The sequence below is a fragment of the Ceratotherium simum genome, chromosome 16 (assembly GCF_057802395.1).
Source record: "Ceratotherium simum simum isolate JZ-2026a chromosome 16, ASM5780239v1, whole genome shotgun sequence".
Classification (NCBI taxonomy): domain Eukaryota; kingdom Metazoa; phylum Chordata; class Mammalia; order Perissodactyla; family Rhinocerotidae; genus Ceratotherium; species Ceratotherium simum.
The window spans coordinates 41,276,295-41,303,313 of NC_141915.1; the positions used below are offsets into that span (position 1 = coordinate 41,276,295).

Here is a 27,019-nt window from a genome sequence, read left to right on the forward strand (position 1 = left end):
TAATGCCAATCCTGTTTTGTCCTCATGAAGCACAATAAGAAGATTAGGCCAGCGTGGGGTTGGACCTATCATTCTGCGCTGTGGACAAAGCTGCTGGTTTGGGGACTACAGGGCAGTGGCTTCCCATCTTGAGTGCCTGGAGCCAGTGTCACTATTTCACAAAACGCCTTCAGCACGTTCTGTCTGTACCAGGAAGAGGCTGCACAGACCACAGCAGCCCACTGCTAACTAATGCCAGTCATTTAACACTGGTTACAAGGGCTGGCTGGCAGGGATCACGTCACTGATGAACCAGAGGACAGAGAGACAAAGTAGGCAAATACAGATGGGCTGGCAGACACCGTGTGTTCTTATGAGGGGCTCACAGGAAGGAAACGCCTTTGTAGGAGCCCCAGGATAACGGGGGAGGTCAGGAACCACTGATGTGGGGGTTTGCTCTGCCATCCTGAGCTCCAGGCTCCTGGACTCCATTTTGGCGGAGAGCCTGGGAGACCTTCCCACCTCCTGGTCTTTCCGCAGCCCTGTCTCCTCCACAGCCTCCCTGCCCAGCTCACACACCCCGACAGGAAATAAGCAGGTGGCAGAGAAGACAGTGGGGAGAGAGGTGGCCCAGGTACAGCATGGGTCCTCAGCACCAGGAGAGCCCACAGAGAAGGCTCGATTCATCACATCCACATATCCCGTTCCCATACCACACCCCACACCCACTCTCACAGCAAAGCCCAAACCGCTTGCCACCTGCCTCTGCTGGCCCAGCAGGGCCCAGAAAGGGAAGGGGGACAGGAAGTGCCTAAAACCGCTGGGAGTTACCTTGTGGCATGGCAGGCTTGGCCTTCTTTGCAGGTGCCACTTCATCAGCCCTGGACTCAGAAAAAGACGCCGTCCTGCTGGGGGCTGGAGTCTAGGGTGGGACAAGGACAGAGAGCAAGAATCACAGGTAGCAGCTGGGAAAAAAGGTCATTTGTCCTTAAGGCCCCAAAGAAATCAGATAACGAGAACTATGTACAGCACTGTTCTTTAAAAGCTGCTTCCAGAAGCACTATTCTAACAGCCCTCTGAGATAGGAGTTAGTATTGTCCCCATGCTACAGATGAGCAAACTGAGGCTCTAAGCGGGAACAATACCTCCCTCAGCAGGATTTGAACTCAGGTCTGATTTAAACCTTCTGGTCTTTCCATTATACACCTTGACTGGGGCAGAGGAAACCTGGCAGAGATCCAGAAACCAACCACGTACTACCTTCTCCCCGAATTTCCCCAACGTCCCCAAATCAGTAGGGACAGAGGAGGAGCACTATGTCCTGGATAGGATGGGGGTGCGAGGGAGTGACACAGATGGCATGGCAGGCTTTAAGGTAGAGGACAGCTGGCACCTACCGACGTGCTCCCACTGGCATTGAGTAGGAAGTTTGCAGTGTGGGCTGCCGTGGGTGGCTGATTGGGGATGGGCCGGTGGCCCAGGGCCATGCCCACAATGGCCGTCATGTGAGTCTCGGTGCCAAACACGTGGATGGGGATCCCAGTGGTCTTCCCTGTGAGGAAGGGAAAAGAATCCATCATTCAAGTCTTCAAATAAGTGCCCAAGTCCACATGACTCTGCAAAGGTCCCTTTCGAGTCCTGCCTGACGTCTGGCACTTTCTATGCAAGACTAGTTATCCAGGACAAGTCAGCTCTCACATCTTCATCACCAAATCTGTATAAAGACCATTTGCTGATGAGAAGAGCAAGAAACAGCTTTACTGACACTCTCAAGCGACCACAAGAGCCTGCACTCCTCCCCTGCACAGCCTGGACCCTGGGTCTGCACCGCGCCCCCAACCCGGCCTCATGGCCTGCAGTCGCCACGCTCCAGCCTCCCTGGCCTGGCCCCTGTCCTAATTTCCCCCGACTTCTGGCCCTGCTCATTTCTCCGCAGGGAGCTCTCACCCCAGATCTTCACCCAGCTGCTCTCTTTCATTACTCAGCTTGGCTCAGCTGCCACCTCCGAGGCAGGCCTTCCTGACCTCAGCAGTCACTCTCCTCCACACCACCCTGCCCGCTTCCCCGTACAGATCCCTATCTGACATCATCTTGTCAGAGCCACTGTTTACTTGTTTGTGTAAGGAACCAGCTGTGACTGAGTAACACTCACTGTGGTGCCCCGAGGACCGGGCCCATGGCAGCTACGCAGTTTTAGAGGAAAACTGGGACTTGGCACCACTTAAAGTGATTTAGGTGGGTTTAGTGTTTGCCATGGAAACCAGATTCGGAAAAACGGGAAGACGGAAAGGTTTTATCTCCCCAATCAGAGGGCACGCTCACTGAGCCAGAGTGTCATATATCCGTCACCCCTGTGGCGCTTCCCATGAACATCTGCTCCACACGTTAAGTGCTCTCAGCAATGGGGGCTGCACTTTACTTAAGCCCAAGCTGCTGGTCACGAAGTTCATGTATTTCAAGCTCAATCAGGTCAACGTAGGGAGACTTGATTTTAGCCCTGACTGACGAGATGTGGTCCCAGACTTGAAAGCTCTGAGTCCCAGGTCTCATGAACCTGCAGGAGACACTCAAAACGCAGAAGGGAGAAAGGAAACCAAAACAGACGCCGCAGCCTCCCCCTTGTTACAGTGAGGGGCAGCCCTCTCATGTTCTACCAACTACCAGACCCTTCTCCACACATCCCCCACATCCAGGCCAGCAGAGGTTGGGCCTGACCCCTTACCTCTGTCTCCCTCCACCTCTAACCTCAGTCCAGGCCACCACTCTGTCCTGGAAGGCTGTCACAGCTGTCTGGTCTCCCTGATTCTACCCTGGCTGCCCTTGTGTCTTTTCTCCACCCAGCAGCCAACATAACCCTTTCAAATCGAAGTCAAAGTATGTCACTCCTCTGCTCAAAGTCATCCAGCAGCTGCCAGCCCAGGGTCACAGCCAAGTGCTCCTGGGACCTATACTAGCCCCACACGTCTGCTCCCACTGCCTCTCTGCCTCCATCTCCCAACACCCTGCCCCTCCCTCCCTTAGCCCCAGTCCCATGGCCCTCCCCACTGGTCCCAAGCACAGGCACACTCCCACCTCAGGGCCCTGGAACTTGCCCTTTCCTCTGCAAATAGCCACCACTGCCCTGCTCCCTCCTCTCCTCCAGGTCTTTGCTTGAATGCCACCTTTTTGGTCCAGCACTCTCTGATCTCTCCATTTAAAACTGCCCTGTGACCTCCCACACATGCTCTCCCTTAACCCTGCTTTGTGGTCCTTCATGGCTCTTAGCACTACCTGACATTATGGCCAATGTTCTCAACTGCACAAGGGCTTGCCGTCTGTCTCGTGTGTGGCTGTAACCCCAGTGCTTACTTAGCACGGAGCCCAGCACAGGGCAGGCCTGCCGCAAATATTTGTTAAGCAAATAGCTGACTGAAAATGTGTTACTGCCCATTCTGAAGTTTAGGACAGGTGCTCTGTCAGAGGAGGGCAGACAATGGAAGTAGAAGCAAGTGGCACCTGCAGAAAGGGGAGTGGGAGAGCATGGAGGTGTCCAAAGACTGGCTCTTTCAGGAATCCCAAGGAGGCAGGCCACCGACACACAGGGTGGTAAGGAAAGGTCCCCCATCTTACCGACTTCTCCCATCACCCGTAAGCCCTCCTGATAGTTGGGGCCACCTCTTCGGACAAAGATTGTGACCTCGTGCTCCTTCAGGGGGCCCTGGTAATCCCGAATCGCTCTCACAATGCCCTGGAAGCACAAAGGGGCGACAGACATGTGACTAAAAATAAGGCAGCCATAAATCAATTATTTATATCCATGATAAATGTACCAGGGGCTGCTCCTCCTGAGGTGCCCACGGCAGCCACGAACTTTACAAGTGTGGACTGGACTATGCACTAGCAACCCAAATCCCTAGGACAGGTGATCGTGTGTGATGTTGCTGAGGTGAGAATCTGGAGTAGCTGAGAGTAACAACCCTCCGTGTGGGACTGTTGGTCTCTCCCCTCTACAGTCATTCTCTTACCTCTTCTTGCAACTTGGGGGGAAATCTATGCTGGGGTCCTAGGCAAGAGTTCTCAAAGGTATCAGGACACAGTCTACTTAAATGTCAAAGTCCTAGAAGAGCTTCTTCCTACGATTTAGGGGACTAGACCTTGCAATGGGGTCAACTTTAGACGCGTGGGAGAATGAAGGTACGGGTGTGTGCCAGTTTTCTCCCCCAAAACAGACGGCTAGTTTACTGGGTCAGGAGTCCAATTTGTCACCCAAGGCATTTCACCCAAAGCTTTACACCCAGCTCCTGCTCTAGACCTAACCGCCCTTATCACCAGTGCTGCCTTTATTCTAGGGTTGCTCAGAAATTAAAACAAATATCGAGACTGACCTGTCTCAGGTTTGTCTGGTTTCTTTTGTTTTTGTTTTTTTTTGTGTGAGGAAGATCGGCCCTGAGCTAACATCTGCCAATCCTTCTCTTTTTGCTGAGGAAGACTGGCCGTGGGCTAACATCCATGCCCATCTTCCTCCACTTTATATGGGACGCTGCCACAGCATGGCTTGCCAAGTGGTACGTCAGTGCACGCCTGGGGATCCGAACCAGCAAACCCCGGGCCGCCACAGCGGAGCACGCGCACTTAACCGCTTGTGCCACGGGGCCGGCCCCGATCTGTCTGTTGAATCAGGTCCAATTAGGGACACTTTGTTTTAGGCAGGACTGACGAGGCCTGGTCCCCCACTTCTGGAGAGCTCAGACTTCCAAGGCTGACATTTATTTTATTCATTATTCTCAAAACTTATATGGAACGACCAGATGGAGCACGTTGTTCTGAATAGCTTCAATGAGCACCCGACAGTGTGGAATAATAAATGGTCCCCTGAGGTGGCTTCCTTTGAGACATGTCAGCTCTGTCATCCTTCTTGATCTCTGACCTGTGCACCGGGACCCAAGCGGACGGGCACCTGGCTGGATGAGTGGAAGGCCCAGATCATCAAAACACTTTCCTCATTCCTCATTCTAGAGAAGGGGCTGATGACTGAGAGACAAAGACTAGGAGTCGTGGAGAACCCAGCAAGTCTCACAATGGAGTGTTGAGAATGAAGATCAACTGAGCCAGTTCTTCAAGAAGTGGTCCTGAAAGGGAGGAAGGCAGAAACTCCCCTTCTCCTCACTTCAGATGGGAGAATGATGGCCCAGCAAGTGTCAGCTACTTGCCCAGAGACACACAGCTTCTGATCCAGCTCTGTTTCAGTGTCTTCTGCATCCCCACCAGAGGACCCTGGGGCAAGAGCCTCTACTCAGACTGGGAAACTCACTTCTGTCTCAAACTTTGCTTGTGGGAACCTCCTTTCTGCTTGCCCCAAACCCACGTTCCCCAGAAACCACAAAGTCCATTGCAGCTGGTTACCTTGAATGTGGCAGCCACATTGGTGAAGTTTGCGATGCTGCCTCCAATGATGAGGATCTTGCCTGCGTTTGGAGTAAGACAGAAGTCAAAAAAGGGTTAGAAATGTAGACTTGAGCATCCTGCCAGAAACCCAACTGGGAGAGTTCTCCCTCCTCTGAGCAAGGGTTCCCCAACTGTTAGGAGGTATCAGTGCACAGGCAGGGGGAGCAGGTTGGTCTCTCCTGATGTCTGCCAGCCGTATCAACTCAACTCTCCATGACCTATGCCACCAAGCAGGTGGTTAATCCAAACCCACAGACTCCTCATCAATCCTATTGGCATCCCATCCTGGTCGTGGATATCCCTGATGGGAATCTCTCTCTAACCGGCTTAAAGGAAGGGGATCTGGTATGTGTAGCCCCCAAACACTGGACAGGGGGTAAAGGGAGGCTGGCCTCACACAGCCCAGGTAATGAATGTCTCAGTGGGCCACGAAGAACTGAGTTTACAGCAGTCAGAGTAAGAGCGTGCTGCTGCTGCCTCCCTCAGGCCTGCTCATAGGACGTCATGTACATATCACCTCCTTGCCTCTCAGAGCCCCCCATCTGATAGATGCTGTCACTGCCCATTGTGCAGTCGGGGAAACTGAGGTCCAGAAGTTAAATGACTAGCCCCAGGTTGCAAAGGACCAGGACCATGACCTCAGTGCTTCCTAGCCCAAAGCTGTTCCCACTGCAGCCCACTAGGCCATCCTGGGGAAGAAGCACATGTGTGTCTCACCGTCTGGGTGCTTCTCACGGGTCATGAGGGAGAGGATCGTCTTGGCATAGTCATAGGTCTGCTGCTCGCTGGGGGCACCCGAGTACTCCCCATAGTTGGCCAGCTCGTTGACACCCCCTAGGTCACAGATGGTATCACTGCCAGGGAGACACAGAAGTCAGTGCTGGCTCTGACTCAGACAGCAGAGGGTGGCAGGCAGCCTGGTGCCTGGGAGGACACGCAGATGCCCCGGAAGCCCTGAAGTCAGGCTGTAGAACTGACCTCTCACCTCCCACCCTCGAGCCCCATGCCAGTCACACCTGAAGGTTAACTGTGCTGCATCAGACACCCCCGGGCAGTGCACTCTGCCTGCCCTGGGCCAGGCTGGGGCCCCGGATCGGCAATGGTAGGGAAAACAAACAAGGACCATCTCCCGACACAAAGGAAAAACTGCACACTCCAGGAGTCCCTGCCAGGCTGCCAAATAGAGAAGGAAAACTGTGCTGCAGCCAGAGGAAAGAGCCCAGCCAAGCAAGGGAGGGAACATGGCAGATCACAGGTCCAGAAACGAGCAGACGTCTACTGTGCTTCAAGTGAAAAACCACCAATTACTGCAGAGGGTGTAGAATATGACCCCAGTATTTCTACAAAGTGTAAAAGTATGAAGACTTATACAGGCACTAAAAACACCTGGAAGGACACACAGCAACATGGTCACCATGGTGACCTGGTGGGGGAGGGGTGGGGAACGAGTCAGGCAATGTTGACTTTCTGGCTCATTTTCTGTACTTGCTGTACCTTTGCATGAAGCACATATCACTAATTATAAGAACTAAAACTAGTAACAATAACTTCATCATGAAGCAAACAAGAAGGTGCAGGCCCTCACTGGAGCCCCTCGAAACCCTCTGGGATGCCCCACGAGTTCCTGCTCTGCACCAAAGTGAGAAACTAGAGACCCCCAGAAATGAAGCAACTTGATCCAGGTCACGCACATGTGGACCCTGGGTGGACCCGGCTGACACCCCTTCAGCAGCCCCCTCAGTCACCTGTATACGACAGAGGCACCACCTCCAGCCACCATGGTCCAAATCCTCCCCTTGGGGTTCAGCAAGGTCAGCTTCAGGCTCGCCCCACTTTTGGCATCCAAGTCTGCAATGTAGGCTTCCTAGGGACCAGACAGCAACAGGTGGGCCCTGGGGACACCCCGTTCACCAGGTCCCAGATCCCAGGACCCTCCCCTCCCCTTTCCCTGGAGACACATGAAGAGGTCATCAATTCCCTTAATAGGGTCAGGGAGAAAGAGCTGTGCAGGGCTCTGCATGCCTGGAACAAAACATGATGGTGTCTTCAAGTACCAAAACCACCCACGGCGAGTCATGGCTTGGGGACAAACTTTCCAACTTCTTTCTCTCCGACTTCAAGTCCATGGCCCTCTGCCCAAGTCCTGAGCCTCACTATATCACTCTGCTTCTACCAGGGGCCCCACTCCCAGCATCGGCCTGCTGAGCTCATCACCTGCCCCTCTCCCCTCTCCAGACACCACCCCTTTTCCAGCCCCGCCCAGCCTAGCCTCTTCCCTTGACCTGGGTTACATCACCCAGGCCTGACTTTGCTGTGAGGACCTCTCAGAGGATGGGGAGGGAAGGAGCAATTAAAATTCTCAGCAAGTGGCAGAGACAACTACCTTCCCAACAGGATCAGGGTAGGCCACTTGGAATTATCGAGAAGCAACAAATCAAGTTAAAAGCCCAGGGAGGTTGATTGAGAGAGAAGTCTAAAAGGATTTCTGGCTGGGATTCAGAGGCTTGGCTGACTCCCACCCCACCCCCTTTGGGGTTTTAAGAAAATTAAATGGTTCTTGGCCTTCCTTTCCCTGCCAAATATACAGCCCACAAGGGGGGCCAAAGGCTCGTCTGAGATTAATCACCCTCCCCTATCACCCTCCCTCTCCTCCCCAAACCAGTCTTACCTCTGGATAAGCCTCCCTCCCGAAGGGGGGAGGGAACTCTATATCGCCCCACTTCACTTTGCAGATGTAGTCGGCAGTGGCATCCACCTTGGCTGCCAAGTCAAGGACATAGACGCCATCTTTGGTTACGACTGTGAGAAAAGCAGAGGCAATCAGACACCAGCCCAAGGCAAAGGGGACCAACAACCTCCAAACCCCCACAGACTTCCCCCCACACTGCTCCCATGGGGTCCCACACAGGCCTAATAATTCCCTAGCTCATCAAGAAACCAGAATGGCCCTTATAGAGACACAGCTTCCCCCCTCTTAAAGGAAAAACAAATCCTGTAAGACTAGTTACCCTTCCCTGACCTAAGGGAAGTCTGTTTTAGTTGCCATAGCAATTTTTAAACATTTTTATAAAATGCTATACTCCAAGCCTTAAATATCTAACCATTCACCCATCCAGGGCCCTGCCATCAAAAAAAAGTGTTTAAGGTACAGACTGCTATGAAGACCCTCGATAGGTATGCACCTTTGGGTTTCCTAGGGTCCGCCTAGGGGAAGCCTCATTGTCGGGGGAGTGGGAAGCCATGGGTGCACTGGGCCCCCAGTCAGCAGGGTTCACTTACTGCTGCTTCACTGGATAGCCATCTTCCCTCTTCCCCAGAGCCCTTTAGCTAATTAAGTTAGCATAGAACCATCTGGTCCATTAGAGGGGCTGCAGCCCCAGCTGGAATCTGGAATCAGGACTTTGCCCTGAGAAGCCCTGGCCAGAGCCAGCTTACGCCACCTGCCTGCTTCACAGCATGACACAAGAGGCTTGGACCAAGGTCTTCCCAGCCTTGGGGGTCAATGACTGACCAGCTCCCGGAGGGGGAGTGGCTGGGGGGCCTCCGAGGGCACAGAGAGGAAAGAAGGGCCTGAAGGGTCAGGCCAGTGCAGAGGCAGCCCCGCTCCTGGTAGAACAGCCTAACCCACTGGCAGGAACAGCCACCGAGTACACAGTCAGATCAAAACCAGGAACTCCCCTCACTGAACCAATTAAGACCAAAAAAGAAGCTGGAGTTGGTTAAAAAGAGGAATAATCACTGTCTTCTGAGAACTCAGAAACAGGAGCCTGCACTCAATGAGCTTGGAGAGCTCTCTGCACACCATTCTACAAGTGGGGGTCTGGTCCCCCAAAAGTGAAGGCCAAGGTTACGATAAGCACTGGGACCCTGTTATAACTGACCCTTGCCCCATCCCACCAGCAGAGCCAGTTACCAAGGGGGTTGATCTCGAGGTAGGTGAAGTACAGATCCTCATAGAAATTGAAGAGGCCGGAGATAAAGCTGGCTAGAATGCTAAAGGGGGAGGGAGAGAAGGACAGTCCATCAGGGAGCAGCAATCTCTCTGCCACTGACAGCTCCACTTCCTGACATCCTGACACCCCGCCAACCCCTCATTTTCTCCTGCAAACCCTGCTCCCTGGACACGGCTCTTCAGCCACCGGGGTGGAAAGGAGCTGTCAGGCATGTAGCCAGAGGAGGAGGTGCCAGACAGACAGGGCGAGGAGGTGAGGGACGCTGACGGCATATTTCAGTCAGAGCCAGCCTCCCCTCCGACCCCAGCTCCCCTCCTTGGGACAGGGAGGGCTGTGCCTACCGCCTGCTCCCCACCTCCACCCTCTGCTTTCCCTGCTCTGTGCCCAGAGACTGTCAGCCTTCCCTGTCCCCCCACTGCCACCTCCCTACCATCCCTCTCACTCAACTCTTTCTTGTCTTCAGGGGCGTAAACCAACAGGTGTTTCTTGATGTCCTCAGGACTCAGCTTCTCGTCCACGCCGACGAGCAGTTTCTGGGCTTTGGCGTCCACATCACCCACATCCATGCCCCCCTCATGGTGGAACAGGACGTAGTCCCCTTCTCGGGTAGCATAGATGCAGACGTAGAACTCCTCGGCCTTACAGAGGAAGAGAGCACCACATAGGTGAGGGGCACTGAACTGGGGATGAGGAGCCCAATTCTTGTGGTCTCATTTCTAAAACCCAGGTCTCCCCAGGTCTCACCAGGGGAGACCTATTCACCATCCTCCCCTCAGGGACTAGAGGAGAAAAGAAGCCACTGCCTTGCCGGGTGACAGTCCAGGCTGAGCCAGCATGACCTGATCTGGGGGAGGGGGTCCTGCCTTCAAGTCTTTCTCATCCCAGCACTGGGAAGTCCCCTCTGTTACCAGCCCAGATTCCTCCCTGCTGCAAACTAAGCCCTTTTCTTCATCTCTGGACTCCCTGCTCCGTAGCACCCTGAGACCCTCAGCACAACGTCAGAGACTCTGGTCCCTTGACTTTTCTCCAGCAGCTTGATTTCTCCTCTCATCATTTTGGGGTCGACAAACACAAAGTTCCAGGAGGGAGAAAATCCAGCTTGGAGCCACCTCACACATACCTGACTGTGGGGGACAAAGGGTTCGATCAGAAAGTTCTTGAGGAAGCCTCTGGCCTTGCCAACCTATGGAGATTAAGGAAGATAAAGCTTAGACAGACAGCGCATCTTGCCCCCCAGGGCAGGAGGGATCGCCCTCTGCTCCTTCTACCTCAAGCTCCTATCAAAGGTGGGACCCAAGCACTACCACAACACTCAGCAAAGAGATTGTTCCAGAAACCAAGGCAATGAGGTGACAGACGCCTAAGCTAAAGAAGTCCTCATGAGAGCCCCTCTTCCATCTGCTCGCCCTGGTGCCAGCCACACTTCGACATGTACTGATCTCGCACATTCTTGTTCTGCCTCCTCTGGAGGATGATAAATGAGCTGCCACATTGCCCCAACCCCAAAAGCAGAGATCAGGAACCATCTCCCTCCCTGCCGCCGCACAACTTAAAAAGCTCAGACAAATCAAGGCTATCTATCCCACAGCTCAGGCAGGGAGAGCCAGCCCAAGGACACGAGTCCCGGCATGGGGAACTGGGGGCAGGGGTGAGAGCTCGACGGGGAAAACTTTTCCGCACAGACTTTTCTGGCTGAGGACAACAGGCCTGCAGAGCTAATCAGTTTGATTGGGTCCCTGGTGGCAGCCGAGGTGAAATAGCCCTCATCCCACCGTGTCCCGAAGCCCCCACCCGCCTGTGCGTCATTGCTGAGTCAGGGACCAGACAGTGATCCATCAGAGGTAATGAGCCGCTCCTGCCAGGGGCCGACACTGCTGCCAGCTCAGATGTCCCTGACATCTCCCTCCCAACAGCCAGCTGAGGAAAAGGGAGCATGAGGACCTCTGGGGACACTGCTCCATCCCCAACCCTGCCGTCCTCTCCCCAAAGGCCTGGAAGCATAAATGTCAAGATCCCTCCACCCCCAGGCCCATGGACAACTTCAAGGATCCCTCTTTATCCATGAGAGCCACAAGCTGGGAAATTAACACGAAGAGTTGATTTGAGGAAGCTCAACAAGAGAGGAAGACGGCTCCATCGCCATCTTCATCCTACTTCCGGGGCAGCCAAGGAAGAGAACACTTCACCTCTGGTCCACGGTCACCCCAGAGGGACACAGCCAGGTGTGGATGGCACATCCTCCCCAGTCTAAGCCAAGCCTCAGCCCACTCCCTCCCTTCAGTCTCCAGCTCCCTTTGGGAGTGAGAAGAAAAGGAAAGGCAATTTATTTCTGAGTATCTCTTAGCCTTCCTAAACCATATTGCACTTTAGCTCTCTCATCTACAGTGTTGAAATTAATCATCTAGCCAGGAGAAGCCAAGAAGTGAATTTATTCTTCAGTAGTATTAACAGTCTCATCCTAGGTTCTTGGCCCAATAACATTTCTGCCTAAATGATTCTGCATCTCTCTTCTTCAACTTTTTTTACCCACCCTCTTAGGTATGCATGTCATGACAAGCTACCATACACTTTCTGGAAACTGAAAAGAAAGGAGTTCCCAGAATGGGCCTCAGAGTCCCATCTCCACGATTGTCGTTAAAGAAACAGACCATTGCCACCTGGCTTTCAAATTGTATTGGGGTTCCTTTGGCAGCACATCTTGCCATTTCCTGATGGGGGAGCTGGGAATGAGCACCACGACCGGCCCTGCTTTCTAAGTCAGCTCTGCAGGACTCCCACCTCTCCCAGTCTGCAATCTGACCAGTTGCGGGGGTGATTCACAGGGTAGCTGAGCTGGAGGCAACCATGTTTGCTTCTGTTATCACAGCACATCCACCCGGACCCTCTACCCACACTTACTGTGGCCTCCTGTCCCAGCCGAGGCTTCAGCCAGGACTTGACCCCATCCAGAGTAAGGTTGACCCCAACTAGGCCCAGCTTTCCACGCCGTTTGATCAGCTGGTCTGGCTTGACCACCAAGCTCTGGAAGAAGAGGAGTTTGTATTTAGAGCAAGGAAAGAGAGGGCAGCGTTAAAAGGTGATAGTTTGGGGACCCAAAACACAGGAGAGCCTGGGTGGCTTCCCATACACTCCATTCCCAAAGCTGATCCCACCCATCCTTCAGCGTCAACTCCTAGAAGCTTCTTCACCTGTCCCAGACTACATCTTTTGACAACCAGAAATCTAGAGCCATCCGTGCCCAGGATGGGGCCTGGCACAAAGTAGGTGTTCACCAAATACCTGCTGAATGAATAAGTGATCCCCTACAATCCCTATGTGGGATCTTAGATTCGTTAAACTGTAAACTCCTCAGAACATGGACCAGCGCCTGAGTTCCAAGAGGAAAAACAGAGAGACAGAAGCTTGGGGTGACAAAGGACCTTAGAGGTCATCTGGTCAACCCCATCTGTGTTTGAACCCTGTCTACAAATCCAAGCAGCCCCTAGCCACTGTTCACACACCTCCAGCACTAGGAAATTCACTATCTCTGGAGGCAGCTTCCTTTGTGGTTGGGTTGCCTCACAGTGGGCGGAAATTTGCATCTCTGAAACCCCTACCATTGGTCCTAGGCCTGCTCTCTGGGATCTGCCAAAGATGTCTAAGCTTCCCAAGCCTTCCCAACAATGGCCCTGAAGGGATCCAAAGAGAGAAGCCTCTAATCCAGGCTGGCCTCTGCAGGGCCATCAGCCATGCTACACAAAGTACAATGTCACACTTCCTCATGGCCCATTCCTGATATGCTCTACTTTGGAGGGAGGAGGGGCACATACCCACTTTTTACTGAGCATCTACCAAGCGCCAGGCAGTACACTGAATGCTTTCCAGACATTCTTGCTAATCTTTACAGCTCATAGGGTGAGTGTTATGCTCATCTGACAGCTGGGGAATGTAAAACTCAGGGAGGTGAAATGGCTTGCCCCAGGTGACATGCTTAATAGACAGAGCATTGGACTCCATTTTGTCCCTTCCATGCTCTGCCTACCATGCCAGGGTGCCTCAAAATGCGGAGCCCAGAGCTGGACACAAAACCCTGCCCAGCCCATGCCCATTGCCCACTGACACAGGCAGTCTGCCATCACATGCCCCGCTTGGACATCTCCAACAGACCGACCCTTTCTCTCCTCGGACTCTGGGCCTGGAAGAAGGGCTCAGGATGGGAGCGGGCTCACCTGGCTGAGCAGCCAGGGGTGGTCCTGCAGCAGGTGGCCCCAGTCTGTGTCAGGGGTGACCCGGGCATACTTGAAGCGGTTCTGGATGGCCGACGTGGTGCAAATGTACTTGTAAAGGAGCTCTTTGCCCGTCTGCTCTGAAATCGCCTTGGCTGACATGGCTGCAGAGGGACCTGCTCTACCTGTCGGGGTAAGAGGAACTGGTCAGAAGAGGCAGGGAAATGGAGACCCACACCTAGCTGCCCCCAGACAGTAAAACAGATCTCAGTCCTTCTCAAGAGGGAGAAGAAGAGCTGCCCCAGCAGGAAGGATGGAAGGGAGATCTCAAACAGCACTTTTGATAGCAGAGAAGGAGGATCAAGAAATGATGGGGGAGGGAAGATGGAGAAAAACAAAGGTGGCATTTCTCCTGGGACTCCTGGCCTCAACCCTGTCTCTACTCCCTCTAGGCAAACCAGATCACCCATAACCACATTCGTCCTGGAGCCAAAGGCAGCTGGATGGGGAGACCAGGAATCCTAGTGATGTGACCCAAACCTGAGTGCTGTTCCACCCGAGGAGGGCACACAGACACTGAAACACACCCTTTGGGTCTATGACTGGAGGGGAGCACAGCTGGAATGGTGCAAAGCCGGCCTTACCCCCCCCACAGGTTTCATCTACCCCATCCAGACTCACCCCATTTCACACACTTATAAACCACCAGGCAGAGGGCCAGGCCAGCAAGTTTTCTTAGCCTCAGGCAGGATCGAGCCCCCAGGAGCAAAGATGAAGAGTCATCTCAAAGCTCATTTCTCCCAGGACACTAGACTTTCACCCCTGAGTTCAGAGCAGACACGGGGCGGGGGAACTGTGACCTTCAGTGGGTCAGACCACCCGCCCCACTGAGTCACTTGGCTGCTAATTCAGAGCAAAACACAGGCCTCTCTGGGGACCACTCTGTAGTGGTCACTTTTAACTGAGCCAGAGCTGAGGGAGGAGGCAGCAAGCATTCTCAGTCACATGTATACAGAAATTTACCTTATGGGAGCACTGTGAGGTATGTCGAGATTCAGAACCCTATTTCTTAGATGAGAAATAAAAGCTGGGAGGGGTTAAGATAACTTGCCCAAGAAGCCTAACTAATTAGCAGGGGATCGAAGACTTGAATCCAAACCTTCTTACTCCTAGTCTCCAGAAAACTGCACACCTCAGCCCGAGAGAAAAGACCATTTCTCCAAGAACAAGGCCATGCCCCCCTTCACCTTACAGAAGAGTCTGTGATGACAATTTCTTCATCTTCCCTCCCCACTGCTTTGTCCTGACACACCCTTCTCTGACAGGTAGTGACAGGAGAGCTGGGGAGAGGAATGGGGGAGGGGGAGGAAACCAAGTCATTCATGCCAAGAGCTTGGCCAGATCAGGAAAAGTCACTCTTGTGTCTCCCACAAAGAACTGAAGTTGTTTAATTTGCTGGGGGAGGAAAGTCAAATAAAGGAGGGTGGAGTTAGGGAGCTGGCTAGTTTATACACACAGGAAGGCTGGTCTCCATCCCCAGCTTAGGAAAGGCCAATACTCCAGAGGCCACTCTGCATCTCCCTCTCAGTTGGCCAGACTGGGGCTCAGGTTCTAATCCTGGCTTGGCTGGCTCCCTCAGCCTCCCAGCTAGCCTCCAGCTGGGCACAATGGGCACATTCAGTCTGGTGTCTGGCCCAAAGTGAAGTAGCTGGGAAGGGGCTCAAAGGAGATATTGCCTTTTCTGGCCTTCCCCTGGGATGACTTCTAGCTCCTTCCCAACATGAGTCTCCAAAGGAGATGCCTCCACTGGCCCCACTGGCCCCAAAGTCCTCCAGCCCCTCACCCACTCCAGCTCCACTTCCCAACCTTCTTAACTCAGACCAGAAAAACTGGTCCTGAAATCAGATGGGTACACCTGCCCCAACCCCTCTCCCAAAGAGAGTGTAGCCCAAGGTAGATCAAGCAAAGAAAGGAGCAGGCAGCTTCTGACCACTCTCAGCAGTTCAGACACATCAGGCACAAGTGATCACAAACTCCAGGAAGAAGGAAGCCCCTCAGCTAAGCCTCTCCAGCAGAGAGAAGTCTGATAGACACTCCCAGAACAAAAAACTCCTAAACCTGGCACCTCCCAAAACAAAGACACAACTTTGGAAATGACAAGGGTGAGAAAAGGGACCTTCTGCAGCGGAAAAAAAATCACAATTTTCTTGAGCCCCAGATGAAATCTCAGACCCAAGAGCTCATCTCCATAAGGTCCTCGGAAGAAGGATGGGAGAGAAGATACAACAGGGAGATGATACAGGATAGAAAAGATTTGCCAGTTTACCAAAACGACATATTTGCCACTAGAGCACTTTGGCTTAGAAGGGGAGGCCCTTATATGACAGAATAAAGGAATCTGGCCTCTGCATATTCACCAATGCAGGGTAAGGAGGCTCATAAACACAGGGAGGGGACTTGGTGGAGACAAATCATAAGTTTAATTATTCAGTGGGGTTCTGAAGTCTCTCTAGGGCAGTGGCTCTTAACTTATTTGAGGTCTCAGACTCTTTTGAGCATCTGAAGAAAAGCCCAGAAAAATGTACACATACCCAACTGTGCATATCATTTCAAGGTGCTGACCTGTGACTCTGATCTGATGGTCCACAAACCACCAGTTAAGAATATTTGCTCTAGTGAGAAAGGGGCTTAAAGTGTATACCAATCTGGGTTTGGGGAGCTCCCTCTAAAGTCTTTGGCTGCCTCCCTAGGAACTGAATGTACTGTCAAACTGGTGACAGATGGTTTCAGGGCACAGCTAAGACCCCTGGGGTCCACTTTGGGGCCGCAGGAACTGTTACCTAGTAACAGATAAACGTGTAAACCATTTGGGGGACATCATGCCAAGGAACATGAAAACACACACATACACTCCAAGGGAGGGATCTTATGAGCTGAATGGGGTCTTTTTTACAGACAGGGTTAAGTGACCCAGGATTGAGTTCATCCACAGCAGCCACCGAGGGCAGAAGGAGCCCACAGAGAAGGCTGAATAAAAGGAGCCTGTTCCCCAGGAACGTACCCCTGGGACACAGCCAGTGGACAGGAATCACTGGGGATATTACTTAGGGTCTGTCTCTGGGAAGGACAAAAAGCACTCATTTTAAGGTTAGTATCTGTAGGATTGAGGTTTTTTGAGAGGACAGGCAATCCATGGAGTAAGGAGAAAGGCAGAATTCTGTGAGCGTCCCCCATTGCAGCAAGCATAGTGTCAGATTGGGGGCGGAGACAGCAACTGCCCAGTGTCTGAGGGGTCTTCCCATCACCGGCCCCCCAAGCTGTTTAAGAAGCTAAGAGGTGAAAATTACCCTTCTGGGCAGCTGGGGTCTACCAGCTGTCCCTCACCCCACATTTCAGAAGTGCAAGGAACTGAGCTGGCTGAAACAGAGAGCAAAGTTAAAGGGTGACAAGAGGAGGGAGCTGACCGACCGCAGTGTGTTATGTACTGCTACCAACCATCCTCTCCAAAATCCTCTTCCCAGGCAAAGTGCCAGGGACCACCTAATGGCAGAACTCCTTGGTACCGCAAGGCATCCGCCAAGTGGAGAGGGCAGCAGGCGCTGGGACTGGCCCTCTGTCAGGCCCGACAGGAGGGCGGCGGCAGCATCCTCAGGCTCCTTGAGGACCTTGCTTAGCCAGGCTCAGCGGCAGCGGCAGGGGTAGGGAGGGAGACGGGCACCCCAGCCATCTGTCGCCTAAAGGCTGGCCCCGACGGCACCTCCAAAGCGAGGAGGGTCCTTCTTGCGCCGCCGTTCCACGGCCAGGTCTTCGCGGCGAGGCCAGGCCTCGGGTACCCTGGGACAGCCCAGCCCGCGTGGCCCGCACGACTAGCTCCCTCCACTTCCGCGGGGCTCAGTCGACTCCCCCACAGAGCTAAGAGGAAGGGCTTGAACCTGGCTGGTGAGAGGCTGGAGAGGCGAGTTTGGCCACTGCTCTACTTCCCGGCCCCGGTATCCGGTGGGGGACCCAGATGGGGCAAGAGATGGCCCGATGACTGGTCCCAGGTAGGGGTGAGGGGCGCCAGGATGGGGCAAATACAATTCAGCGGAGAGAAAAGCAAGACACGGCGGCAAGCCCTGTGCAAACTCCCAGGAACTGGGGCGGGAGGGGGGGAGGGGGGGAGTCGACACGCGGCCACCGGCCGAGGTCCCGGGCGAAGGCTAACCTAAAGCTAAGACCCCCCCCAAAACTTCCAAGCCGGTGCAGGGAGGGGGCGTGAGCAACAAGCCCGCGTCGGGGGAGATGGTTCCGGGTTGGGGGGGAGGCAGGAAGCTCCTGGGTGGGGGCCCTCCCGCGAAAGCAGCCACTCGCCACTTACCACTCTGAGAAAGTCTGTGCGCGGCGCTCCCTCCACAATACCTGACTCACCGCCCACTACCGGAGCGCTCCAGCCTCCCGAAGCCTCCCCGGATCCCGCTTTTGTCTGGGCCCCGGGGGTCTACTCCCCGCCCCCATCGGCACACGGCGCGAGCCGCCCCGCGATTGGTCACACGCGTTCCCTAGCCTGAGCGCCAGCGCTCCTCCCAATTCGCTGCTCGGTACAGCCCCGCCCCCGGGGGGCGGAACCCAGGGGCTGCTGGGATTTGTAGTCCAACTAGCGCGTCCGTCCCAGACGGCGGGCGGGCACCGCCTCTCCCGAGCCAGCAAGGCTGGGGCGGGGTTCGGGGCGGGGCCTCCGGTGGGGAGATGGGCTGGGCTACGCCGGGAGGAGAATGTTCGAGGCTGGGGGCCGTGGCCTGATTTGTTAAGAGGCTGGGTGGCCTGCCACTCTGATGGGGGTTTTGGGGCGGTGGGGGGTTGGGCGAACAGTGTGTAGCGCTGCTTTGGGGACCTGGAATCTCCTTCCTCTCTCCCTCTGGGAGAAACTGACGTCCGCATCCTGGCTGCCTGAAATCGGCCACCAGTTGCTTAGACCCGCTTTTTAAGCAGCCGTGGCAGACTGCCTTCCTATTTGCACCTGAACCGTCTCCATTGAGCCGGTGGGGCGAGGCCGAGAAATCAGATCAGACCTCCCAATGTGGGATAGGGAAGGGGAAGGGGTGAGCAGGTGGGGCTAGGAGAGTGCCAGGCACACCTCACACGCCTTCTGGCCCACTCACCTGCTCACCTCAGCACGGAGCTGAGAATTCAATGGGAGATTCTAGCACAGGTCTGGGGCCATCTCTGCCTGTCTTCTGCTCCCGGCGCCCTCCCCACAATCCCACGCTTAGACACTGGAATGAATGAACTGCTGCCTGCTCCCTTTCCATTACTTGTGAGACATACTATATTTTCCAAACCAAAAACTGGGACACCCGGTCTAATAGGTGCTGGTAAACTTGAGGGGCAGAATATTTGAAATCAGACAGTCATGGAAACCAGGACATACATTTACTGCTTTGACATTCTGGAGCTTTCCTACCTCCACCCCAGTCCTGTAGGTCTGTCTAACTCCAGGAAGGAGAATTGTGGTCTGATAGTTCAGGTGAAGAGGTCAACCCACGGTGCAGAGAATCAGCATGCCTGTGCCCCTGCCAAGCACCAGGGTCATACTCACACTGCAACAATGTTTCAACATTCTCCTGGACAAAAATTTCCCCAAGCCTTCCTCCCCCTAGTCCTGTTGTAGCCGGGAGTGGGGCAGCTAAACTTGCTGCCCATGCCTGAACCAAGTGATCCCTGATGATGTCACTTTCTGGTCCCTTCCCTCACAAGCATCCTTTTGAAATAGCAGCTCCTCACCTCTTCTCTCCTCTCCTAGAGAGTCTTCTACCCCTACACGGATTGAGCTCCATCCCTACCAAGAATATCCCCAAACAGCACAAATCTGGGAGAAGGGTCACCTCTCTGTAGGTAAAGAAAACATGTCCTAGAAGGTACTCCATTTCTGGCCTTGGGGGACAGCAGTTCAGGCTTTTCCTGGGCTAGCAGGAAGACTGCAGTCAGGAGGAATCACTTATGCAGCAATTTCCAGTTAGAAAGACACACTCGTCCAGAAACAGGCATCCGGGAAAATATAAACTATAACAAACTCTTTGACGTCAATTTGGCAATATCAATAAAAATTTAAAATGCACCTGCCCTTTGCCCCATCAATTCCATTTCTAACAATTTATCCTTCAGATATACTTGCATATGTACATGAGGATAAGGATCTTTGTTTTCTTCGACTGGTGTGTCTCCAGCACTTTGAATCTGGCCTGGTACATAGTAAATGCTCAATAAATATTTGCTGAGTAATTAAGTCCCCCATCTAGGTATTGCTGGGCCCAAGTTTGACTAGTTCTGGTTAGGGGCAACAAGAAAGAAACTGTCCAGGGAGTGAGGGAGGAGAGGCACAGGCCAGAGGGTCCGTGAGCCAGCTAACCATTGAGATGTTTCAGTTTTCTCAGTGGTCCCGTTCCAGGCCTGTACCCCAACCCCCAACTCTCCCAGGAAAGACTCTCTCATTACCCCACCGTGACCCTACAGAGGCTCCTCTGCCCTAAAGTAACCAGTCTGGGCCCCATCTTCTCATCTTTCTGTTCTCTGACTTAAAAGCTCTAAACTCTTTTGTTTTTCCTACTTGAACCACCTTCCTCCACTTCTAGACTGGGCTGGAGGACAGGTCCATGTCACCAGACACAGAAGGATATGGGTACCATCTCTGCATCCAGCTTTGGGCGTGCTACCTCAGTTTCAGAAGGCTTAGACTGCCTAATGACTCCCTCCTAGATTATAATCCATTTTAGCTAATATTCATTGAGCGCCTACTATGTGAAAGGCCTGGGTGCTAATGCATACTGCTCACAGCAACCCCTTGAGCAGTTGTGCAGATGAACAACTGACCCTCTGCCACCAGGTCTCCTGTCCTGTCCACTGCAACCTGCTACAGGGGAGGAGTAGGGGAAGAAAATCATATCCAAGGGGTCTACCCCATTTGACTGTGAGCTCCTCAAGATCCAAGAGTGTGCCTTGTTCATTTTGGCATCCCCAGTACCTAGCATGGGGCCAGGCACATATTAGGCACTCACTGTATGCACCACTGAATAAACGCTGGAATGAACGTGTGAATGAAAGAAACTATAGAGGCGGGGGGGAAGAGGGAGGAGACGCAGCCAGGAGGAGGGTCTACCTGAGTGTGCAGTTCTAAACCCACCTCTCTGCTTGTGACGGCCAGAGACAGGGGTTTATGGCAGAGACCCATCGCGATCCGCCCTGCGAAGAACCAGGAGGGTTCTCACTCCTGCAACACTTACTTTTTGCCCAACACTGGCCAGCCTCCAATTGGAGCCAAGGGTCCACATGTCCTGGGGACGCTCCCCAGGGAGGTGCGGCCACAGCCAGCATCTGTGCTCAAGAAATAGTCTCCAGATAGACCAATCAGCTCTTGGCTGGCCTCTTCCCAGAGTCACCCCCAACTCTACCCTCACTCTCTCTTAAAAACTGCCGCTGCCTCCTCCCCACCACGTATGTTCCTGTGAAATTCCCTCCTCTTTCAGGAAGCCTTCCCCTAGGAAGGCAGTTTACCACTTCCGGTCCTAAGACAGAACCTGCACAGCTCCTCCCCCACACAGATAACTTACCCTTGACTTTTACTTGACATGTTTAACCTTATCTCTGAATGAGTTTGTTATTTTTGCCTCTTGTCCCTCTTTGCCATGTTCTGTGTTTGAGAATTCTCTCAGGGGCAGGCAGAAGCAGAGGTCATGGTGTATAAATAAGAGTTGTCAGGCTCCTTCAGGGCCAAAGTCTCTCCCCTGACACCAATCTTAAGAGTTTAGGACTGTGCCTCACCCTAGGATGTTTGGAGGCCTCATCCCCAGCGTGGATTGTGTTTACCTCTCTCCCTCATAACGTAGATACTGCTTATTCAGGGCTCCTTGATCACAGATTCATAGAACATCAGAACCAAAAGAGACCTCAGAAATCCCCTAATCCAATTCTCTTATTTTACAAAGGAAATGCAGGGGAAACTGAGGCCCAAGAAAGTGGTGCTGTGGAAACCAGAAAACAGAGTAGAGGATCAAGAATTCCCAAATGAGAGGGAGAGGGCAAGTAAGTTGCAGTATTAAATAGTGTGGTCAGGGTAAGCCTCATCGCAAAGGACAGATTTGAGCAAATACATGAAGGAGGGGAGAGGGTCAGTTAAGTGGCTGGGAAGGAGCATTTCAGGCCATCTGGGGCTGAGAGAACAGCCAGAGCAAAGGCCCTAAGGAAGGAGCATGTCTGGCGTTTTCCTGTTCAAGGAACAGTAAGGAGGCCAGGTGGCTAGAGCACAGGGAGTGATGGCGAGGGCAGCTTTCATTCTGAGTGGAATGAGGGACCATTGCAGGGTCTTGAATAGAATGACATGATCTGACTTGCATTTGAAAAGGAATATTCTGACTGTTGTGTTGAGAAGGAAGGGGTAAGAAGGCAAGGGTAGAACAAGGAGACCTAGTTAGAAGGATACTGCAGTAATCCAAGGGAGACATGGGGGCTCACACCAGGGTGGTAACTGGGAAGGTGGTGGTTACCTGGGGAGGGGTGGCGGTGCAGGGATGGGGTCGTGACTGGGGAGGGGCCTCACAGAGAACCTCCTGTTGGCAATATGTTTTTTCTTTTATTTTGCTGAGGAAGATTCGCCTGAGCTAACATCCGCTGCCGATCTTCCCCTTTTTGTATGTGAGCTGTCACCACAGAGTGGCCACTGACAGACAAGTGGTGTAGGTCTGCACCGTGGAACCGGGCCTGAACACAGGCCGCTGAAGCAGAGCGCACTGACCTTAACTACTAGACCGCCAGGGCTGGCCCGGCAATGTTTCTTTTTTGTTGTTGTGAGGAATATTAGCCCTGAGCTAATATCTGTCGCCGATCCTCCTCTTTTTGCTGAGGAAGACTGGCCCTGGGCTAACATCCATGCCCATCTTCCTCTACTTTATATGGGACGCCACCACAGCATGGCTTGACAAGCGTTGTGTCCTGCACGCCCAGGATCAGAACCCCGGGCCATGGCAGCAGAGCGCGCGCACTTAACCGCTGCGCCACTGGGCCGGCCCCACCTCTCACGCCCCCAGCAATGTTTCTTGACTTACCTGTGTCATGATTACGTGGGTGTTCATCTTATAGTCATTTATTAAACTGTACGTGTATGTTTTATGTATGTTTCTGTACCTATGTTCTATTTCACAGTAAAAGAAGATATAAAAAGGTAACATGAGGAGCCCAGCTAGTAAATGGCCGGGACGGGTTGGGATCCAATTCCAGTGCTTTTTACCCTACCAATCCAGCCCAAGGCATGGACCCCAGTCCAGCCCACCTATATCCTACTGCTGTGGCTTGGGGCAAATCCTGTCATCTCTCTCAGCCTCAGTGTTTCATCTGTGAAACCAGGAAAATACTGCCTGGCTCCCTGCCTCACTAGGGTGCCGTGAAGATCACAAAGTGCTTTGTAAACTGCCCCAAAGCACACACTATTATTGCTATTTTATTGGGATTTTTTAAACAGCTTTGTTGATATATAATTGACATACAATAAACTGTACATATTGAAAGTATACAATCTGATGAGTTTCAACACATATATATACCATGAAAACATTACCACAATCAAGATAGTGAACATATCCTTCACTCCCAAAAGTCTGCTTGTACTCCTCTATGCTCTATCCCCCCATCTACCTCCATGTTCTGAAGAGGCATTGTTTTTTTGTGTATGTGTGTGAGGAGGATCAGCCCTGAGCTAACATACAATGCCAATCCTCCTCTTTTTGCTGAGGAAGATTGGCCCTGAGCTAACATCCATGCCCATCTTCCTCTACTTTATATGGGATGCCGCCACAGCATGGCTTGACAAGCAGTACGTCGGTGCACACCCGGGATCTGAACCTGCGGACCCTCAGGCCACCAAAGCAGAGCGCTCGCACTTAACCACTGCGCCACAGGGCTGGCCCTGCAAGAGGCATTGTTTTGCTTTTGGGCAATATAGATTGTTTCCATTTTCTAGAATTTTATATAAATGGAATCATATAGTCTTTTTTGTCTGAATTCTTTCACTCAGCACTTATTTTGAGATTTATCCATATTATGCATATATCACTAGTTCTTTCCTTTTTATTGCTGAGTAGTTATTATACGGATAAACTACAATTTATTTATCCATTCACCTGTCAACCGATATGTTTCCAGTTGGGGCTATTGGAAATAAAGCTGCTATGAATGTCCGTATACAGCTTTGGTTTCTCTTGGGTAAATTCCTAGGAGTGGAACAGCTGGGTCATATGGTGAGCATATGTTTAGCTTTTTAAGAAGCTGCCCAACTGTTTTCCAAAGTGGTTATACCATTTTACATTCCTACCAGCAGTATAGGAGAGTTCCAGTTGCTCAACGTCCTTGCCAACACCTGGTAAGGTCAGTGGTTTTCCTTTAAGCATTCTAGTGGGTGTGAGGTGGTGTCTCACTGTGTTTTGTTTTGTTTTTGTGAGGAAGATCAGCCCTGAGCTAACATCCATGCTAATCCTCCTCTTTTTGCTGAGGAAGACTGGCTCTGAGCTAACATCTATTGCCAATCCTCCTCCTTTTTTTTTCCCCAACGCCACAGTAGATAGTTGTATGTCATAGTTGCACATCCTTCTAGTTGCTGTATGTGGGACGTGGCCTCAGCATGGCCGGAGAAGCGGCGCCGGTGTGCGCCTGGGATCTGAACCTGGGCCGCCAGTAGCAGGGCGCTGCACTTAACCACTAAGCCACGGGGCCGGCCCTCACTGTGGTTTTTAATTTGTATTTTCCTAATGATTAACGATGTTTAGCATCTTTTCATGTGCTAATTATCCATCTGTATATCTTTGATGAAGAACTGTTCAAATCTATTGGTCACTTTTTATTTGTCTTATAGAGTTGTAAGAGGTTTTTATGTATTATAGATTCAAGTTCTTTGTCAGATATATGTTTTGCAAATATTTTGTCCCAGTCTGTGGTTTGCCTTTTAATTTTCTTAACAGTATCTTTTGAAGAACAAAGGATTTTAATTTTGATGATGTCCAATTTATTTTTTATTTTATTTATTTATTCTTTTTGAGGAAGATTGGCCCTGAGCTAACATCTCTTGCCGATCTTCCTCTTTTTTTTTTCTCCCCAAAGCCCCAGTACATAGTTGTATATCCTAGTTGTAGGTCCTGCTAAGTCCTCTATGTGGGACACCGCCTCAGCATGGCTTGATGAGCAGTGAGTAGGTCCACACCCAGGATCGAAACCGACCAACCCCGGGCCACTGAAGCAGAGCATGCAAACTTAACTGCTATGCCACCAGGCTGGTCCCAAATTTACTTTTTCTTTTTCATGCTTTTTGTGTCCTATTATTTTCACTATTTTTTCCCCTAGTTTTATAATTTTACCTCTTATATTTAATTCTTTTGAGTTAATTTTTGTATATAGTGTGAGCCAAGTGTCAAGTTTTGTTTTGTTTTGTTTTGGCATCTGGCTATCCAGTTGTTCCAGCATCATTTGTTGAAAAGATTATCCTTTCTCCATTGAATTTCCTTGGCAACTTTGTTCAACATTAATTGATCGTATTTGTGTGGATCTATTTCTGGGCTCTCTATTCTGTTCTATTGATCAATGTATCAATCTTTATGCTAATACCATTACTGTAGCTTTAAAATAAGTCTTGAAAGCAGAACATAAGTTTCTTTTGTTCTTCTTTTTCAAAATTGTTTTGGCTCTTCTAAGCCCTTTGCATTTCCACATAAATTTTAGAATCAGCTTGTCAATTACTAAAAAAAAATGTCTGCTGGGATTTTAATTGGGATTGCATTGAATCTATAGATTTCCTCTTTGCAGGAAGTTGTTTTTGTTTTTGTCTTTGTTTTTTGCATGAGATTTTTTCCCATTAACTGCTGGTGACTTCAGCAGTGTGTTCAACTCACCTATGTGCCTATCTTAACAATCTAGAACAGGATGAGTTTCATTCCAGTGCGTGGGGCTGCTGCTCCTTACACACCTTGTGAACTTACACACCTCTGGCCTTTGTTCACCTCCTTCCCTACTTAGGTCTCCTGGTCACCATCCTACTCCCTCTAAGCTCAAATGTTATCCCTTCTGTGAAGCTGTCTCTAATCCACCCCAGACCCTGACTGAATCATCCACCTGTCTGGGCCTCACACCACTCTGTCCTTATCTCCCTCACAGGCACACGAGACTTTGAATAACTTAATATTACTTTGAGTAGTCATTATTGCTTATGCATCTGATCGATAACACGGAACACTTTCAGGGAAGGGACCATGTTATTTTACTTTTTTGTGAGGAAGATTAGCCCTGAGCTAACATCTGTTGCCAATCCTCCTCTTTTTTTTTTTTTTTTTTGCCAAGGAAGATTGGCCGTGGGCTAACATCCGTGCCCATCTTCCTCTACTTTGTATGGGATGCCGCCACAGCATGGCCTGGTAAGCAGTGCATATGTCCGCACCCGGGATCTGAACCTTCGAACCCTGGGCCGCTGAAGTGGAGCACGCACACTTAACCACTACGCACCACAGGGCTGGCCCCAGGACCATGTTATTTTTTAATCTTGGTATTCTTTTTTTAATCAAGCTTTTTATTTGGAGATAATTGTAGATTCATAAGCAGTTGTAAGAAATAATACAAAAAGTTCGCATGTACCCTTTACCCAGTTCCCTCCAATGGTAACATCTTGAAAAACTTTAGTACATTAACACAACCAGAAAACAGACACTGACACAAGCCACTGAGCTTATTCAGGTCTCTTGTTTTATTTATTTATTTTTTTGTGAGGAAGATCAGCCCTGAGCTAACATCCATGCCGCTCCTCCTCTTTTTGCTGAGGAAGACTGGCGCTGGGCTAACATCCTCTCCCATCTTCTTCCACTTTTTATATGGGATGCAACTGCAGCATGGCCTGACATGCGGTGCGTCAGTGCACGCCGGGATCCCAACTCGGGCCGCCAGCAGCAGGGCACGTGCACTTAACCACTATGCCATGGGGCCAGGGCCACCCCCCCACCTTGAATTCTAGAAATACAAGGTTAAGACAAGGTCCCTGCCTCAGTGGAGGTCACGATCTCATTGGCATTGGGAGTTAAGGTTCTAAAAGTAATGTAGTAAAGGCAGGGTGTTCGTTGGAACCTAGAAGAACCTAGTCCACCTTTTTGGTGGGGAGAGTGAGGGAATGGGGAAGGATGTCAGGAAAGACTTTGATCAAGGCTTGCCAAGACTAGCAAGTGCTAAATAAATGTGTTAAATTGAAGGTTGACCTAACATTATTTTCCAAGTAGTATCATGCAAATCCTCACATCCCGAAGGTTTTATTATCTTCACGTTCACTTCACAGGTGGAAAACTTAACGCTCAGAGCCTTTACGTGCCTGGTGCAGGGTCACACAGCCAGGAAGCACAGACCACCCAAGTACTCCCACTCCAAGCCTAGTGCTCTCTCCCCCTGACAGCAGTATGCGGTGCACAT

General features: G+C 51.6%; 1 protein-coding gene across 2 annotated transcripts in view; it reads right to left on the bottom strand.

Moving 5' to 3' along the window:
- ACLY (ATP citrate lyase) overlaps positions 1-18,053 on the bottom strand; it is a 42,772-nt gene extending 24,719 nt beyond the window's left edge. For both annotated transcript variants that reach the window (XM_004434476.3, XM_014790670.2), the window contains exons 1-13: positions 17,919-18,053; positions 13,565-13,746; positions 12,255-12,377; positions 10,477-10,539; positions 9,804-9,994; positions 9,317-9,396; positions 8,072-8,202; positions 7,149-7,267; positions 6,121-6,257; positions 5,362-5,423; positions 3,589-3,706; positions 1,377-1,531; positions 811-901 (exon numbers count right to left, since the gene is read on the bottom strand). In XM_004434476.3, the coding sequence (XP_004434533.1) occupies positions 811-901; positions 1,377-1,531; positions 3,589-3,706; positions 5,362-5,423; positions 6,121-6,257; positions 7,149-7,267; positions 8,072-8,202; positions 9,317-9,396; positions 9,804-9,994; positions 10,477-10,539; positions 12,255-12,377; positions 13,565-13,723 (1,429 nt within the window). In that variant the 5' untranslated portion in view covers positions 13,724-13,746; positions 17,919-18,053. The remainder of the gene's footprint in view (positions 1-810; positions 902-1,376; positions 1,532-3,588; positions 3,707-5,361; positions 5,424-6,120; positions 6,258-7,148; positions 7,268-8,071; positions 8,203-9,316; positions 9,397-9,803; positions 9,995-10,476; positions 10,540-12,254; positions 12,378-13,564; positions 13,747-17,918) is intronic.
- Between the last annotated feature and the right edge of the window lie 8,966 nt (positions 18,054-27,019).